This window comes from Phaethon lepturus, unplaced genomic scaffold (genome assembly GCF_000687285.1).
Source record: "Phaethon lepturus isolate BGI_N335 unplaced genomic scaffold, ASM68728v1 scaffold4228, whole genome shotgun sequence".
In the NCBI taxonomy this organism is placed as follows: Eukaryota; Metazoa; Chordata; class Aves; order Phaethontiformes; family Phaethontidae; genus Phaethon; species Phaethon lepturus.
In genome coordinates, this window is record NW_010558138.1 from 107 (window position 1) to 19073 (window position 18967).

At 39.9% G+C, this 18967-nt stretch overlaps 1 protein-coding gene across 1 annotated transcript in view; it reads right to left on the bottom strand.

Annotated features, from left to right (window-relative positions):
- Window positions 1-722: 722 nt before the first annotated feature.
- Window positions 723-18967, bottom strand: part of LOC104625341 (microtubule-associated serine/threonine-protein kinase 4-like) — a gene marked incomplete at its 3' end in the record, with an annotated part of 64771 nt that continues 46526 nt past the window's right edge. The window contains exons 13-22 of the mRNA XM_010292943.1: window positions 18580-18718; window positions 16293-16425; window positions 15402-15567; window positions 12292-12393; window positions 8809-8931; window positions 8458-8570; window positions 6407-6534; window positions 6072-6304; window positions 3989-4189; window positions 723-952 (exon numbers count right to left, since the gene is read on the bottom strand). Of these exons, the coding sequence (XP_010291245.1) occupies window positions 723-952; window positions 3989-4189; window positions 6072-6304; window positions 6407-6534; window positions 8458-8570; window positions 8809-8931; window positions 12292-12393; window positions 15402-15567; window positions 16293-16425; window positions 18580-18718 (1568 nt within the window). The remainder of the gene's footprint in view (window positions 953-3988; window positions 4190-6071; window positions 6305-6406; window positions 6535-8457; window positions 8571-8808; window positions 8932-12291; window positions 12394-15401; window positions 15568-16292; window positions 16426-18579; window positions 18719-18967) is intronic.

Sequence of the window (18967 nt, forward strand, 5' to 3'; positions counted from 1 at the left end):
ATGTATGTGTTTATATAACTATCTATTTAGCTTACTATTAAGGAGGTTGACAACCAATGAAATGCAACAACTGCTGTCTTTTCCTTTAGCCTGTCTCTCACCTAGTTCAAATCATTAGTGAATAGAGGATGAAAAATACACGATTTATTCAAGACAGTTAGTCTTCTTCCTATGCCACAGAATCCTCAAAGGTATTCACAATTCCAAATGATTTGCACATTTCTACAAAAAAGCAAGTCAGTGCTTGAAATCAGCCTACTTGCATCTGGTAAAATACTGGTGACTTTCATGAACACCTTAATTGATGCAATGTAATAAACTTCATGTATATTTCAACAATTTCTGTTTATAATCTCCTAGTTTTGCAGATCCTGACCTCAATCAAAGAGGGGCTGCAGCAACCCTTTGGTTTTCTAAGTCACAGTACTCTGAACTTGGCTGTTCACAATTGCCAAACTTGCCAAAAGTGAAAGTGAACCATGCAGAAGGTCAACATCATATATATGTACCACTTCTGCCAAAAGTGGCTTGTGTCATCTCTACAGCCAACACAGGTCTTGTATACAGGCACAAATTTCATTCTAAGAAAATTGTTTGATGCAACATCATGATTTACACAGTAACTGTCAACAAATAGATAGAATAGGCACAAAAATAAAAATCAAATACATCATTGCAGCTTTCTGTAGCTGTATATAAGCAAAAAACCTGTATTATCTTACCCAAACAATATGGTGCACAGTGTAGATATCACTGTCACCCACGTAAACCCTGATTGCTCGGATGGTGAAGCCGTACTTTTTTCCTGAACTGTGAATTACTATTGGTTGATGAGGACTTGCAGCAGCAATTGATGAATCACGGCTGGGAGATGAATCTCGGGAAGATGGAGGATCAGATGATAGAGAGTGAGGTGACATAGGACTTCCCAAAGGAGAAACACCAAACACATCTGGAACAAAAAAAATCTGCCTATTAAGAGTACGTTCTGAGCACACACTAATACAGACAGCAAACAGGAAATTTGCTGAGTTTTATGATACAATTGTGTCAAAATCTATCATTGTCTTTGCATAAAAACTCTCTCCATTGGCATGTATCTTAGTGGTTTAACCCAGTAGATAGCTAAAACAACCACACAGCTGTTTGCTCAACCCCCACACCCTCCCAGCAGGATGGGGGAGAGAATAGGGAAAAAAAGGTAGAACTGATGAGTTGAGATAAAGACAGTTTAACAGGACAGGGGAAAAAAAAAAGAGAATAATAATGATAATGATTAAGTATCAGGAATATATACGCTCTACCAGATATTAGGAGAAAAATTAACTCTATCCCAGCCGAAACCAGGACAGAAGTTTAACCAATAACCAGATCTTAGAACTATATTACCTTCCCTGTAGCGTAAAGTGTAGTTTTTAACGCAAGGGTTAACTTGTTAGATGTAGACTGCTTTTTCCTTTTGCATAGGAAACACAGTTATCGCTAACTTTGAAAGAACAATTCTCAGCCTCTTCCTAACAAACACTCAGGGAAAAGTAAATCAGAGTTTGGTAGCAGATGTTGTTGTGAGTACACACAAAACCATCCCCCTAGCATGAGTTGGTTTTTTTGTTTCAGTTATACGCAAACTACTGTAATTAAGCCATTATATCTAGTCAGTACATATGACAGTAACTCAGCCAACTTCTACCAAGCCAACTTTCGACCAAGCTACCAAGCGCAACTACCAAGCCTCCATTTCTACATTCTGCTACATCGTGTAAGACCACAAGAATTTCTTGCAACAGTATCAATTACATCTTCATTTTATTTCATTGTTTTGAAAGCATTATGTGCTCATACTTGTGCAAATGTAAACACAATTGCCGCAGCATAAAACACACTTTGGTGACTATAACAGGGTGACAGCTTCGCAAAGGAATGCAGCCCAGAAAGATTCCAGGTTTGGTGTCCATGCCAAGCCATGTCATGCAAGGGCAGATACGCTTTGTCACCAGAGGCTCCCAGAGATTGGTATCACTGGGTTAATGCTGAAATCCCACAGAACAGCCAAGCCCTGAGGGAGCTGTCACTGTCACCCTTTGGGTCTGAAACATGCCCAGATCGCCTGCCCTCTGCTTTCTGCTGCGTGTGGGACATGTCCCATGACTCCTAGGTGCATGACTCGCGTTGGGAACACTGGCCATCTGTTGCTGTAGTTTATTTTATGGATGAACATGAACAAGGCAGGTTTTTTGGACTGTATTAGGTAGACTTAACATATAAGATTTTGGTAGTTATAATGACATAATTTTTAGGCGCAGGCAAAGCTAAGTTTGCATTGTATAGAAGGATGCTGAGATTAAACTGAAAGAAAACCATAGTTTAATAAGCACAGTAACGCAGCCTATGTCATCTCTGAACTTAATGATTCTTACTCAACAGAATAGAATACAAACTGATGAATAACTGTTGAGTGTTACCTGGATGTGTAATTACCTGTGTGCATATCATGCTCCTGTGATATCTAATCTCAATAATTAGTATGCCCTACAGGGCCTATACAAGCAGAAAAAATAACTGTGGTGCTTACTGTTACAGGGGTATACCAAAAAAAGACTTATGACATTTGGGAGAAAAATATTATTTGGAAGAAAGAGTCTACACAAGGAACAAGCCCAGAGTGTTTGCAAGCCACTCGCAATTTTCAGTGTCAACGCGGCCCTGAGCAGGCTGAGCACATGGTCATTATCTTTCTCGTTGTAAAAATAAAATCACCTCTCATGCGTTTTGTGATAATGATCATTTGCATTCAGACAGCATCACAGACATGCTAAGTAGTCTTTTCATCATCACCTAGCTGTCCTCATTCAAGCAGGGGCAAAATACTCCTTTTTGAGACTCAACATGTTCCTTTTGACTTATTGCATTAAAAAAATACTCATGGTTAGCTGCTGCATAGGAAGTTTATGCTGCTCTTTAAACTGTATGGTGAAGAACAGTAGAAAACACGAGGCTAATCAGAAATTCCTGCAGTAAGAAGGATCAGATGGGCCTTTCATCTCTCCAAGGTCTCCAAAACACATGCACAACAGCACAGTGTTTGCTAACCAAGGTATTAAGGAGCACAGAGACACATGTGCTTTACAACCCAAAAGAGTCCAAGAAGAGAGCCAGAACCAACTCTTCAACACTGTACAAGTCTCCACTAGCCTGAAAACTCAAAGCAACCTGCTGAAGTTACTGTCAAAGCCATCTTTGAACATATGGAGCAAGTGCAGGGTTATGTTATCAGACCAGCAGATACTTAAATATTATGCCTAAGATCTAAAAGCAACATGTGGCCAGTGTGCAAAGTTGAGATGTAATCCCACTTTTGGAAAAAATTCTTTGAAGTTTGGGAAATTTGGACTTTGATTCTGAACCACTAAAAAGCAAGGCACCAATGCTTCATCTGGAAACACTCAATACTACTGTTATATTTCCACTTACTTATAGCAATATTTCTGGCTTAAATTTTCAGCATTCTGTGTAAGTTAATGTAGTACAAACAGGAGCCTACATGCTATTTCTACTTCTGTGACACTTCTCTCTGGCGTACCACCTTTCCTTATGGAAGATGGGAGAGAATTAGTCAGGCTGAATCTGCTGCTGTAACAAACAGCTATTCTTGGAGCTGTATAAAGTGAGCTACTTAAAACTTAAGCTAGACCGCTGCTGCAGGACAGGCCAAGGACTGAAGCCTGCATCCTGCTGTGCGTGCACATGGTCAAATACAAAGTCACTGCTAAGCTACATTTTTGCCTATCAGAGAAGGTCCCTCAGCCGTAATGTGACCACTGTAACTCATTGACAAGACTGCACCATCTAGTAATGCATGTGAACAACAGGAGAAACAAAAAAGTGTGACACAGAATCCATTCTGGACTCTCCAATATCATGCATTTACATCACAAACCATCAAGTATGCATAAATCATAACACTTCAAACAAAAAAATTTATCTCTACCTCCTGGAATCATGAGGGACAAAGCACTTGCAGAAAGGGACTTTGTGACTTTTCCAGAGATCTTCTTTTTTTCTGTGCTTTCTAATCGCTGACGAGCCATGTGAGATGCAACTTCACTGGGTGGCTTTGAAGAGTTATCTGTACTGTCCACACTCTCATTTCTTCCATTTATCTGATCTAAGTGCTCTGAAAAACTGCCAACTGTACAAAGAAGGGATAAACACATTGAGGGAAAACTGGGGGTCAGGGAGGGGAAATGGTACAATTATGAGACAGGAATTTTTCTTTCTGTTAACAAGTTCGTAAAACAACATTACAGACACCTGAGGAATTCTCCCAGACTTACAGAATGCATAAATGTTAACAGAATGAATTGAAGAAACAGTTTTTTGTGGTCCTTGACCAAAGTAAAATAAGAGACAAAAGCTGAAGCAAGTCTAGTATCTCAATATGCAGCATTCACCTAAGAGAACTTAATCATGCATTTTTTTCATGTGAACTCCTCCTAAAGTAAATGAAAGGCTCCAATCCCAAATTGCTATCAGAATAACAACTTTTCAAAAATAATTAAAACACTAAACATAATTTTATTTTTAATTATTATCTTTTGGTATTATTCTTTGGGTGGTTTTCTACGACACAGGAGAAAGATAACCGGCACCACTAAAATCAGTATTGCAACCACATTGCTATTAGTCAATCATGGGTAATGAACTTCCACAATACTGAATGGAAGAAGGACAAAAATGTTTCAAACAATGAAAAAAATCCTATAAAGGTCTTGTGTCACATGAACAATGTGCATGGGATTTCTTCAAAAATTCAAAGATGTGACAGGGAAGTTGTACGACCTTATGAAACCGGCACCAAGGGTAGGCTGCCTGTTTAAAGACGTAGCAGTAATTCCAAGTATTCCTTTAAGGTCACTAAATATCCTGTTGCTAATGGACCACAGAAAAATGAAATTGCTCTTAAGTGTAATTGATAAGCAACAGAAGAGTACAAGATGCTTTGAGTTATAACTGACTGTTGTGCTAATGCCAACATCATAACACAGGGCTGGAGGGAGTGAGCGAGACTTGGGATACAGCCCAGTCAAGGTTTTAGACAAGCGAAGGAGATGGAAATGGTTGTACAGCTGGATGAGCCTGATAAAATTTATTTTCCTAGAAATGGAGAGGAGGAAGAGGGAAGAAAATGTGGACTACAAGGGAAATCAGGGGTATGGGAACAGAAAGGGGTATCCTGAGAAAACTCAGTGAGGTACAAAAGACAAGTAAGCTGAAGACAGGTAAATGTGCAGACCAGGTAACTGGAACCTATATATGGACAATCATGAGACTGATATAAGCCTAGATCTGCGTTAAGCATCAGGTCTTCCAACAGTTATACAAAACTCTCCTCTGAAAGTACAAAACCACTAAGATACTAGGGTCCTGGATCCTACTGAAACGCATGCAAATACTTGAGCTGCGAGAGGGATGAAAAAGGAAATAAATGATTTAAGTAGGGAATGGTTTACAACAATCCCTCCTAGATTCCTAATGACAAAAGAGAGAGACAACCCTCAGAGACAACCCTGCCAATTCTGAAAGGTGTACATCATTGAGATGTCTTAATTAAAAAAACACACAATGCTGCAGCACAGTGTTAGAAAACAGCAACACAGATCAGTTGGAATGACTCCAGGATGATCAATCAAAAGATAACCAACTTCAGCAAGGGAAGATACCAAAATAGTGCTTTAAGTCCTCAAGGGATCAAAGACTCCTTTTCTCCACAGAAGGATCCTGCAAAGGCTCTATGGTCAAGTCACTGTTTTATTCACCTGCCTAGCAGTCCTCCAGAATCAGTAGGGCAACACCAGTGTTGGCATTTCAAAAAACACTGAAACATTCCCACATGTATTTTCATGAGATTTTACTAGCTTGAGCCTGAGCCCAAACCAGACCCCTCTTGCGATGTCTTTTTTTAAAGGAAGTTCTGAAATACAGGACTTCTGAATCCAGGAGTGCTACTGGTAAACAAAGAAGGTCCACTACTGGTTCTAATGTCATCGGTCAAGAGACTCACTGTGAATTACCTGATAGCGTGGAGCTGCTGATCGTACTTGCTGGAGTGGTTACTTCAGGTTCGTCTTGCACTATTTCCTCAGTCACAAATGCAGGTTTTTCCTGTTCCTCCCGGGGTCCCACTAAGCTGGTGGAATCATCCTGTTCTCCTTCAGATGATACAGCCAACTTTGGAAGCAAACCAGAACCGTGTCGCTGCCTGTTGCTCTCAGTGTCAGAGGAAGCGGACGTAGATATTTGCTGTCTGCATTAAAAATAAGCGAACTCTCATGTGGTTATTGAGATGAGGAGGCCTGCTACCTGGCAAGCAGGGCATGGACCACTTCCAGCACCTCCTCCTACTTACATTTCAGAATATTCTGAACTCCAGCTTAAAGATTCCACGGAAGGCAATGTTATGCTTTTTGTTTTGTCTCCTGCATCTTCCTTTTCTTCACCTTGCATTTGAGTGACTCGATCTATGCTACTAAAAACCTGTTACAGACAAAAAAACCCACAAAAAACCCAACTCATCACTGACATGTTTGATGTAAAAAGGTATGCAGGAAAGCACATTTCAGGTTCTACTCTACATGTTCTAAACGCTTACGCAGTATTTCAGAGTGCAAACTTCAACCTTCTTGAACTTTTTTAAATTTCCAAGAGCTCGTGTTCTTAAAATGCTGTTCTATTTTGCTTTTTTGGCTCCTCATGTATAAGGTCATGAATAACGTCTCTTCTCATTACGAATTCATCAGCTTTCTCCCCATTTCACTGCATGAACCAAGACAGTACAAACAAAATCCATAGCCTTGGGGTCTCTAAGTCACAGGATTAATGCATGTCTTGGATTAATTCACAACCATAAAGACCATCAAGGTGAAAAAGCCCTGACCCTAAGATACTGACTTGGTATCTACCAGTCAGGTGTGGAAAGCAGAAAAATTAATCTGAATTGACTTTTAAGTTAAGAATAAATTACTTGGATAAAGGATTCAGAAAAAATAAATTCTGATCCTTGGAAGTCTGTTGTTTGCTTAGCTGACAAACAGCACACAAAAATTGCCAGCTGTATATTCTACAGCCTGAGATGCACAGCTAGAAATGCAGTGACATAATGACATTAACAAACCAAACTATTACTGTGGTACAGAGCTTTCCAAAGGACAGAAGTTCACAGAATCACAGAATTAGGTTGGAAGAGACCTCTGCAGGTCATGCTGTCCAACCTCTGCACAAGCAGGGTCACCTAGAGCTGGTTGCTCAGGACCATGTCCAGATGGCTTTTGAAGACTTCCAAGGATGGAGACTCCACAACCTCTCTGGACAACCTGTGCCAGTGCTTGATCACCATCACAGTAAAAAAGTGTCTCCTTGTCTTCACACAACTTCCTGTGTTTCAGTCTGTGCCCATTGCCTCTCGTCCAGGTTAAGTCCAAAGAGACTGCATCATTTACCAGTATCTGAATTTGAAATGCACCATCAAGTTAAAATAAGGAGTTTACACAGAATGGGGATAACTACATCCACGATTCCTGTCTCTACTATTCCATTCTATCACAGATACAATACATATGTGGTACTGCAGAGCCAGCATAGAACCCACCAATTCCTTAAAACACAACCCAGGACAAACAAGATATAAACACAGACTTTCCAAATACCTCCTGAAGTAGGTTAAAGAAACTTTTAAAACAGAAAGCTTTTGAAAATCACTGCTGGATGCTATGTTAAGACACAGCATTAGGCATTCAATTTCCACTACTTCCTGCCAATTTACCCTCCACAGTATTTCCTGAGCTTGCCCACTCTGCCCCTACTGGGGTCTCTTGTCAGCTCTCATCTCAACTACTAAAGTACTACCCTTTGGACAGTCATCTGTACCTTCAATTCACAGCATTCAAATCACTCCCTCAAATTCACAACTCTCCTTAACCAAATCACATGCTAACCACTGCTTTGCTTTTTCCTTTCGGTCTAATGTAATTTAATTAATAGCTACTATAGGCTACTATTGTAATTTTTGTTATGCCACCACCTGCAAGATACCCAGCGTACAACTGGAGCAACATGCAGATGATGTACAAGGAAACCAATGTCAGGAACCTGAATTAGCATTTAACAGAACGGTTTCCCTAAACCTTCTCTTATGCTATCATGAATTTTCGACAGAAAATACCAACCTATTTATATAATTTTCTATTCCTTTCTTAAGGATTCAAGAAATAACCTTCCTACAGAATCTTCCCATGTTTTGATTTAATGGCATGCGTTTCATTCTTGCTCAATTTCAGTTAACATTTCTTGAAGAAACAAAGTCTTATACATCTCTTGCATATCTAACATTTCCAATCTCTGTAAAAGTAGAAAATATTTATTTATACAATACATACGAACATTACAGCAATTTTTACTTACTTTTGAAAATCTGTGTGAGCATGAGGAAAACTGTCTTATCTCCAAATTAAAATCTTCATCATTGGTATCATCTTCTTCCTCAGTTTCCATATGGTGGTATTTCTCAGAACGAGCTACAGACAAGGGAAAGAAAGTATTTGAATTTATCAGGAAGAATGGGTACCAAGCTTTAATACTAACCAAAAGCATAATTTTATTCTTAAGATTATTTCTGCTGAAATGTCAAACCACCAGTGAAATTGAAAGCTGCCAGTGGTTCTGATAAAAGAGATTTTCAAAGCAGTAAGCAATAGTCAAAGGCAGTGATTTCAAGGTGTTCACCACATTTTTTAAATACCATCAAACACCTACTGTCAAAATAACTGGTGTCATCTTCAGACTCCAATTGTGGAATAAATTCTGCTTTCTGCCTCAGCAGACTATTCCAGTCAAGGCTCCTGAAGAACTCATGTTGCTTTACTTCATATGCACCACCTGGGGGAGCCAGAGAAAAACACTGAGTAAATTACACCAAATCCTCTGACATTAATTAAACAAAACCCCTGGCCAAAAAATGCAAATTATCATGGCAAGGTATATTCATGACTATAGGCAGGAATATCTACTATCCATTTCTACTAGAATCTCCTAAACTTGTGAAAGCACCTCCTCGTTCCTGTTTTGTTGTTGCCATTTCTTTAACAGTGGTGGCATTGCTTTATCATCTTCCCCCTTTTAACATTTCTATTTTTCTGGATATACTAATTATTATCTGTCAGTTATATATTAGTCACAAGCGTTGGATGTAGGAGGAGTAGTAGTCATCAAAATATAAATGTGTACTGGATGAGTAAGTACAAGTTAGAAAGTAATGACGAATGATTCTTAATAGTTGCCTAATAAAAATACCATTGCTGATCAGGAGATCCTTCTGGTGTTTCATGGAGGTAATACACAATTCTACTGGAAATACCTTCTTATTTATCTTCTCATCGATTATGGCCTACTTGTTATAACGTGTTAAACAATTACACTAGTTTCAAGTTAAGAAAAAACTATAAGAACACAACAAAATACGGGAATTTTTGTCCTAGGGAAGGTCTGCAAGGATGTTATTAATAAGCCTAAATCCAATTCTAAACACCGAACAGATAACCTGCAGCAGCAAGAGTTACTGACAATTTGACTGCACTGGTGTTGTGTGGCACGGTTTTGGTAGCAGGGGGCTGCAGGGGTGGCTTCTGTGAGAAAATGCCAGAAGCTCCCCCCAAGTCCAATAGAGCCAATGCCAGCCAGCTCCAAGATGGACCCACCACTGCCCAAGGCCAAGGCCATCAGTGATGTTGGTAGCGCCTCTGGGATAACATTTACAGAAGGGTAAAAAACTGCTGCACGATAGCAGCCAGGAGAGAGGAGTGAGAATATGTGGGAGAGACAGTTCTGCAGACACCAAGGCCGGTGAAGGAGGGGCCGGAGGGCTCCAGGCTGGGGCAGAGATTCCCCTGCAGCCCATGGTGAACACCACGGTGAGGCCGGCTGTGTCCCTGAAGCCCACAGATGTCCATGGTGGAGCAGATCTCCACCTCCCGCCTGTGGAGGACCCCAGGCCGGAGCAGTCTGTTCCTGAAGGACTGCACCCTGTGGAAAGGACCCAGGCTGGAGCAGCTCATGAAGAACTGTAGCTTATGGGAAGGACTCATGTTGGAAAAGTTCATGGAGGACTGTCTCCCATGGGTGGGACCCCACGCTGAAGCAGGGGAAGAACGTGAGGAGGAAGGAGCAGCAGAGACAATGTGTAATGAACTGACCGCAATCCCCATTCCCCGTCCCCCTGCGCCGATCAGTGTGAGAGAAACTGGGAGTGAGTTGAGCCCAGGAAAAAGCTGGGGGGTAGGGGGTAGGTGTTTTTAGACTTGTTCTTATTTCTCATTATTCTAGTCTGCCTTTAACTGGTAATAAATTAGATTAATTTCCCTGAGATGAGTCTGTTTTGCCCATGATGGTAACGGCTGAGTGATCTCCCTGTCCTCATCTCGACCCATAAGCCTTCATCATATTTTCTTCCCCTGTCCAGCTGAGGAGGTAGAGTGATAGAGCAAGCTTGGTGGGCACCTGGTGGCCAGACAAGGTCAACCTACCACATTGATACAGCATGTCAACTTCCTTTTGCCCAAGATAACTCAGGAGAGACCCACAGAAAAAGTGTGATGTCTGCAGGACTGGTCTCTAAGTCAGAGTGTCAATATTTCTAGGTTGGGTTCTTTGCTTTTCTGATTGCACTGGGGAAAAATTCATAAAGGCCAAACTTCCCCAAAGGAAACCAAAACCCACATCTCATTGCAAGTCACTAGCCAAGGAGTGAACATTTCTCTGAGCACAGTAATGGGATATTACATCAGAATTATGTAATTCTTGAACAGTATTAGACACTTCAAACACAAACAGGTCTTTTCTCTGTCATTTTCCTTCTTCCAAAGAAGTATAGTAGCCTTCTCTCTTCCTTCAACTTGACTATGCCACTCAGGTCTCCTGAGCAAATACACAATCACGATTTTCTTGGAGTGTTATGCAGTTAGCTAATACGTATTAAACAGATAGGGCTGTCATTTGAAATGCATGGTGGAGCCTGGGATAAATCGTGCTGTTTTCCAGTGCCCTTGTGGGATCTCTCACACTGCAGCCTCCATTTCTGTGAGTTGCTTCCGCCACTTCAAAAAAAAACTTTTTTGTGGTTCCTGAACACCCCTCTGTGCTTCAAAGAAATGGCTGCCTAATTTCCTTCTTCAGACAGCCAGCTCTTGAGAGACTATGAACAGTCAAAAGATATCAGCCCCTAAATGAGCTGTACAGATGCTCCATGTGGTGGCACTGACCATTACAATAGTTAAACCAGCCTCTCTCTAGCCAGTTCACTTTCTCAACCAACTGTAGCAAAAGAGGCAGAATTTGCAATCTGCTTCTGATCCAGCCTCTCACAGGGTGATAGTCTTGAATTAACACTGTGTTCATTCTGGCAATGAAACAACAATGACTGAAAGGAGTATACTTAAAATAAAGGAATGGAACTATAGTTGTGGCTCTTTGTTTTGCCTTTGACAGCAGTGCCCTTTGCAGCAGATGAAGCAGGCAGCGAGTGGAGAAGCTGACTGGGGCATGACATAAATGCACGGTGCTTTCATTAGCCTATGCAGGCTCACTGCTTCTAATACCACGTGCCAGGTTCTTCTCTCAAAATGGAATGAGCACAGCACTGAATGACCACAGTGGAATAAGCTGTCAGTTTGTGTTCTCACTGATATCCATTTACTTCTTTAACATTCAGACTTTTGGTTTTATTCTTCTTCATGCAAGGCAGTAGTTCTTGCTGAATGAGAATGACAAGACCTTTCACAACATAACCTCAGACAGTAATTTCCGAATAATTAGTTTGAGTACTCATCACCCATCCTAAAGCCTGGAGGAACTAATTTGCTAGGCTAAGATATTTCTGAAAAAGAAAGCATTATCTGTGTATGATTCCCCTTCTCTAGTTCTGTGTTTAGTTGTTTAATACTGTATTCATGAAAGAACCCCATCCAATGGCTAACCGGGTCTTTGAGAAATTCCTGTTTTTTTAATCAAATTAGAGAGAAGAATAAATGCGAATGGCCACACCAAAAAAAAGACGGTCATCACCTTGTTAAGCTCGTATTACTAGTCCGAATCTATAAAATACCCTCTGCTACCATGGCATGTTGTAATGCTACTTGCCCTGACAGATGTTTCCCTGGCAAAACAAAGGTGAACAAAAGCTCCCAATGCCAAATAGAGAAGCTATTTCTAGCACACTAAGAATTTAAAATAGTGCCTCCTAACCTGTTCCCAGTCTCTCCAAAGGATTCTGCCTGAGCAGCAGTGTAATCAGATCCTGGGCATCTGGAGGTGGTGCTTCATCCTTTTCAGGCCAGTTGATTTCATCTAGCAAAACAGAAAGTTGTTTGTTATTACAGAAGTCTGATCCCAACATTCATCAGAAACTGTGTGAATGCTCTCATAGTGGGCTAGCAGTAAAGTCGGAGCTAGGGCAATTTTTTCAACAGAGAGCAAGTTGCTCTCTGTTGCATACCAATTACTTGCAATTTTTATACTCTATACAGACTGCATAAACATATTGTTATGTTTCCATTTGCCTTGGAAGTATCCTTTAAGCCAAAACAGTGTTTAACAACAGAATATAGGAATGCTTGGCTCATGAAAAACTATTGTGAAATATTAGCACAACTTGTATGCTGTCCATTCTCCCTGCTCCCTCAAGATAATGGTTTAAATTTTAGTTCTCTTCCATGGAAACTGCTGTTAAGACGGACACAGCTGACCTGACCCAGCAGTCACTGCTCACATCTGTAATCCTTCTCTAATGCCAGTAGACTCACTGAGGTCATTACTCCCACCACTAAGGGCCAAGGTATTGGACTCTGCTCTGGAGAGATAAATGCCAATGGAGCTTTTTTCCAACCGTCTCAGACTTCAGAGGAAAAACCACCTCACTCTACTGATTCTGATACTATTAAGGCTTGTTGCACTTCATAGCAAGTTGGACCTAAATCATGGAATCAAGATGTTAAATCCTTCAGTATTCAGGTAAGGCTGAATAAAAATTCTACCTGACGTTCATTTAAAATAACAATGGAAAATTGTGCCAGTTTCAATATGAACATGAACTTTGTAACAGCTTACACAGCAAGTTTTGTCTGATTTTTAGCAGAAGCTGTCTCCACAAACGTAATATATTGCAGGTTTAGACAAAACTCTGAATAAGTTTCTTGGGAGCTACAAGGATTTTGGCATCAGAGAAACAAAATTCTAGGAGCTCAGGAAATACAGAAGGCTGTTAAGGATTTTGTTGTCATTATATGACCCAGAATTTCCTTCAAAATGATTATGATTGGAGAACTAATCATCAGAAGCTACAGGCAAGTTTAATCTTTGTATTTCAGAGTTTAAGGAAAGGTACTTAAACAGGCATGAGATGTAACCTGTTTCTGGAGCATTAATTTCAACCCCAATTATTCTAGGCATCTAAGTTTACACTAAGGTGTCCCACAGATGTACTCATACAACTTAGGGGCAGGAAAGGCAACCTACAATAAAGGAGTGAGGGAAAATGAGGGGGCAAGATCTTCAAGTAGATTTTCAAATAGAATGTAGACTTCACCCACAGAAACTGGAATAAAAGTCTAGGCTATAACTTGGGTTCTTTAACATGGGTTTTACAGTTGAATACAAGGGGAACATATGTTTTAGCACAGGAAACATCCAACAAAAGAGTTCTCCTGCAGATACTGATAATAAGAATTATTTCAGTAAGTAAGGATATTTAAAATAAAAGAGAAGAAGCTGGCAAGTTAACATCAGAACAAGAAACTAAGCTGATCAACAGTCTTGAAGAGTGAGTGGGAATAGATCAGGTTTACAAAAAAACTGCTACAGATAATTTCTGGAAGATGAATGGACACATTCAAACAAAGTTATTCACATGAATATCACCTAGACTGTAACACATGACAATTTGTTTTACAAAATGTAAAATTAATGCCACACACAAAATAAATTCTAAAGTTCAAATTCTGTCATTTTAGACTACTGCCTCCCCTCCTCCCAGTCAGAGAGCATAAGGATAAAAACACGTGCATGTGTCTGGAAATGCAATAAAAACATGAATTATTTCCATGTTTGCCTGCATACAGCTTCCACTGCAGTTTAAATCTGGTTTGGAAAATAAAATCATGAATATGCATTGCAGCTGTAAGGCATCCAGAACAAAGCCAGCATTTGCTGCTTGTGTTAATTAAACAGTTGATTTTCCTTGCCACTCAGGTCTCAGCTATCACATCAGGAAACAACATGGTTATAAATCTATGAACAGCTAGGATGTTGTATAAAGAGGTCATATACTAGAGGCAACTCACAAATCCATTTCATTACAGTTTACAAACAAGTTTGACTTCCAGCTTCAGAGATGGTGGAAAGTGAGATGATGACAGAGTGTCTCCTTAAGTGCAAAAGGGAATTTGTTGCATCCTCAGAGAATAAGGAACCAGAGTTGTGGTTAGTTTTGTTTCTGTTGGATTCTTTTTTTGTTTTCTTTTTGGTCTTAGCTACTGGACCTTTTAAACAGACCATAAAACAGACTGGGAAATACTCGGTAACAGAGGTGCCATTCTGTTAAACTTTTGGCATAAATAGAGGCCCTCTGCCTCTATGCATCTGGTAAATTTATGGAAACAGCAGGTAGGATAGTAAACAATTCTGTTTAATTATCATTCAGTTTTACCACAAGCCACATAACAATACTTAGGGTCAACTTGCAGGTTAAGATCTAAAAGGTTATTGAATTTTAAATGGAAGAAGAACAGCTGCTACAGAAATAACATTACACGACAACAATCACCAATGAAATCATTAACAATCTGTGAACTGAATTTGTCTCCTTCTCTTTCTCATTATTTATTATTTGGGAGACATTTGTTTTAGGGGTTTATTACATCTTTGTTAATTTCTCCATTGAGCCATGAGGCGTTTTCCTACTTATGCAAATGTATTTTAACTGTTTCTTCATAATGTCTTTACTAAATCTTTACGGAAATTTCTTTACTGAAATCACTGTGCCATAGTGGCACTACTTTTCTACTATTACTGTTTTTCTTTTTCAAACAGTGCAGCTTAACCATTGTACTCTACATTACTGGATTTCTGTATTTAGCAACAATATACAGTAAGCTCAGCTTTTAATCCAAATTTATTCTTATTGGTTTGACAGCAAATTGCATATTACAATATTAAAATAATGGCGTTTTTTTGAGCGAAACTAGCTTGAAAACCCAGTCTATCAGTAAAGTTGTAAATATTTTTTACTATTAACAGAAATTGAAATGTTTCACAGCAAGCTAAGAAATCAGTTGGGTTTTTTTTGTCATGATCCTCACCACTGATTACTTGTCCAAATAGCTCTTCTGGTGTATCTCCAAAGAATGGCACACACCCAACAAGAAATTCATAAAGGATAATTCCCATAGCCCACCAGTCCACTGGTTTTCCATAACCCTGTCTCAGTATCACTTCAGGAGCTATATATTCAGGTGTACCACAGACCTAAAAGAAAGAAAATAAGCATGATGGTGAAACAAGTCTAATTGAGCTACATCACATCATCTATAATTCTTGAAATGTAAAATAATATGGAAAGGTGGAAAAATGGAATTCAGTAGGTTTTAAGTCTGCTGAGTTTGCATAACAGCTAATGTTTTTAGAATGACCTAGCTATACCTACAGGCATCATAATGAACATTTATGTACCTGTCATGCAAAGAACAGTTTGCATTTTGTACATGCGAGTCCATCACAGCAAAGATTTTATTTGACTTAAACATATCCCTATCTTTACATGAAAGTTGTGATGGTTTTATCTTAAGTAACTTTTACAGTGAACAGATTGTGAACAATGGTAATGAGGCATGCTTAAAGGGAAATGGGCCATAGCAAGGATTTTAGCATCCTTCTTTGTACAATGCATCATGAGCTCCACAAGTACTCTGCTGAGACTTCTGAATTCCTTATAAAAACAGTTTTCCATTTGTCTCTCTCACAGATTCACTTGCACACAATTAGGTTGTTCATCTTACTAATAGATCCTAATGAAAGAAGAAAAAAGCCTAACTAGAATAATCTGCAGGGCATCAGTAAAAGTAACTGACCTACACAACTGGAACACCAATGCAGAAATAATTACAATTCGTACAGTGTTATGGTACATTCTGCTGGCAAAACATCACTTCATTTGAACATTCAAAGTAGAAATAAAAAAGGCTGTGTCTTACTTGTTTGTCAAGGAATTCTCTGGCATCCTTCTCAATGTGACCCTCATACAGATTGGTAGTCAAACTCATTAGCCCCACCTTTGACAGGCCAAAGTCTGTAAGCTTTATATGGCCCATGGATGTTACCAATAAACTGAAAATCAGAATGATCTGAAGTTACTGTGATATAGTGCAACAGTACGTGCTTATTATTATTATAACAATACTTAGGAGAAAATGTTTCATTAGCACTGCAAAAATAATTTAACCAGGTACAAAATAAACAGGTTAAAAATCTGAAAGTCTTACATTTGTTACTAGTATTATCAGATGTATACAAACTTCTTATATGCAACTGCACAACATCTTATAGAACCATACAAGTATTGAAAGCTTAATGCTAGATGCTTTGAAGAAAAAGAAACATTCATCATCTTAAACACCTAAAATAGAATAAATGTTGCTTTTGAAGTGAGGTGAGCATCTTCTGTCTGTAACAAGCTGGGTTCTTCTTTTCAAAACAACTCACGTATTAAGTTAGTTATTAAATACTACTACACTTGCTTGAAGTATCATACTGTGAAGGTATTGTCACTCAACGGACATTAAAAAAAAAACAACATAAAAAAACATCTAACAGGAAAGATTTCCCAATCTGGTCAGTCTTGTCTTCATATATGCAAATATAGAATCATGGAATAGTTTGGACTGGAAGGGCACTTAAAAGGTCATCTAGTCCAACCCCCTGCAATGAGTAGGGACAGCTTCCACTAGATCAGGTTGCTCAGAGCCCCGTCCAACCTCACCTGGAATGTTTCCAGGGATAGGGCATCTACCACCCCTCTGGGCAACCTCTGCTAGGGTTACACCACCCTCATCATAAAAAAAATCGTTCTCAGATCTAGTCAAACTGCACTCTTCTAGTTTAAAAACATTACCCTTTGTCCTGTTGCAACAGGCCCTGCTAAAAAGTCTATCCCCATCTTTCTTAGAAGCCCCTCTTTAATGACTGGAAGGCTGCAGGAAGGTGTCCCCAGAGCCTTCTCTTTTCCAGGCTGAACAACCCCAATTCTCCCAGCCTGTCCTCATAGGAGAGGTCTTCCATCCCTCTGATCATTTTGTTGGCCTCCTCTGGACCCACTCCAACAGGTCCATGTCTTTCCTGTGCTGAGGGCTCCAGAGATGGATGCAGGAGCTGAGGCGAGGGGCAGAATCCCATCCCTCGACCTGCTGGCCACGCTGCTTTGGATGCAGCCCAGGATACAGTTGGCCTTCAAGGCTGCGAGTGCACATTGCCAGCTCATGTCCAGGTTTTCATCCACCAGTGCCCTGAAGTCCTTCTCATCAGGGCTGCTCTCCATCCCTTCATCCCCCAGCCTGTACTGATACTGGGGGTTGCCCTGACCCAGGTGCAGGACCCTGCACTTGGTGTTAAACCTCATGAGGTTCACATGGGCCCATTCCTCAAGCTTGTCCAGGTCCCTCTGGATGGCATCCCATCCCTAAGGCATGTCAACTGCACCACTCAGCTTGCTGTCATCTGCAAAATTGCTGAGGGTGCACTTGATCCCACTTCTGTGTCATTCATAAAGGTATTGAAGAGCACTGGTCCCAACACAGACTGCTAAAGGACGCCACTCACCACTGATCTCCATCTGGACATTGAGCCATTGACCACTCCCCTCTGGATGCAACCATCCAACCAACTCCTCATTCACCAAACAGTCCACCCATCAAATCTATCTCTCTCCAATTTAGAGAAAATAATGTTGTGGGGGACTGTGTCAAAGGCCTTACAGGGAGACAACATCCATAGCTCTTCCCTTGTTCACTGCTGTGGTCACTCCATTATAGAAGGCCACTAGGTTGGTCAGGCAACTTGGCCTTGGTGAAGCCATGCTGGCTGTCTCGAATCACCTCCCTGTCCTCCATGTGCCTTAGCATAGATTCTAGGAGAATCAAGTTGATGATACTCTGTATTAAACAGTGTTTTAAGCATACTTTGAAAAATCTTTTCCTTAATGACCAAAATGCATTTATCTCCATTTCAGCCAGAAAAGTAAATTTTTTTTTAGCTACTCCAATACCCTCTTACATCTTAAAGACATAAAATTTTAAAGAGCTCTTTTGTAAAAAATGCATTTTCTGTAACTGCAGGTAATGAAAATTCAAATATTGTGCAGAAATTGTGACTGTACGTAACATTCACAATAAAAAAAATTTCAAAAACATTCAAAGCAAGTCTACACCTTTCATATTTTGTCTCACAAATTGAAAGTCCTCTTTTGGTTATATTCTATATACATACTTGTCTGGTTTCAAATCCCTGTGTACAATTCCATAATTATGAAGGTATTCCAAGGCGAGAACAGTCTCTGCAAAGTACATCCTTGCCATGTCTACAGGTAAGGGACCCATATTCTTCATCAAAGTAGCACAGTCTCCACCTATGGAAACATGACAAATGCTCCAGATGATGCTATAAATTCTGAGGTTTATCAGTATAATCTATATATGCTGCAGAAGGAGAAACAAACTGCAGTCATAAATGTTTATCTTCCAGTCAGATGGCTCAGTTGAACATGTAACCACACGCCAACTATTGTGCTGGAAATACAGCGTGAAGCTGGGAGATAGCAGTACAAGGGTTCCTCTGGAAACCAACAAAGCCTGTGCTGCTACTTAAAAGAAACAAA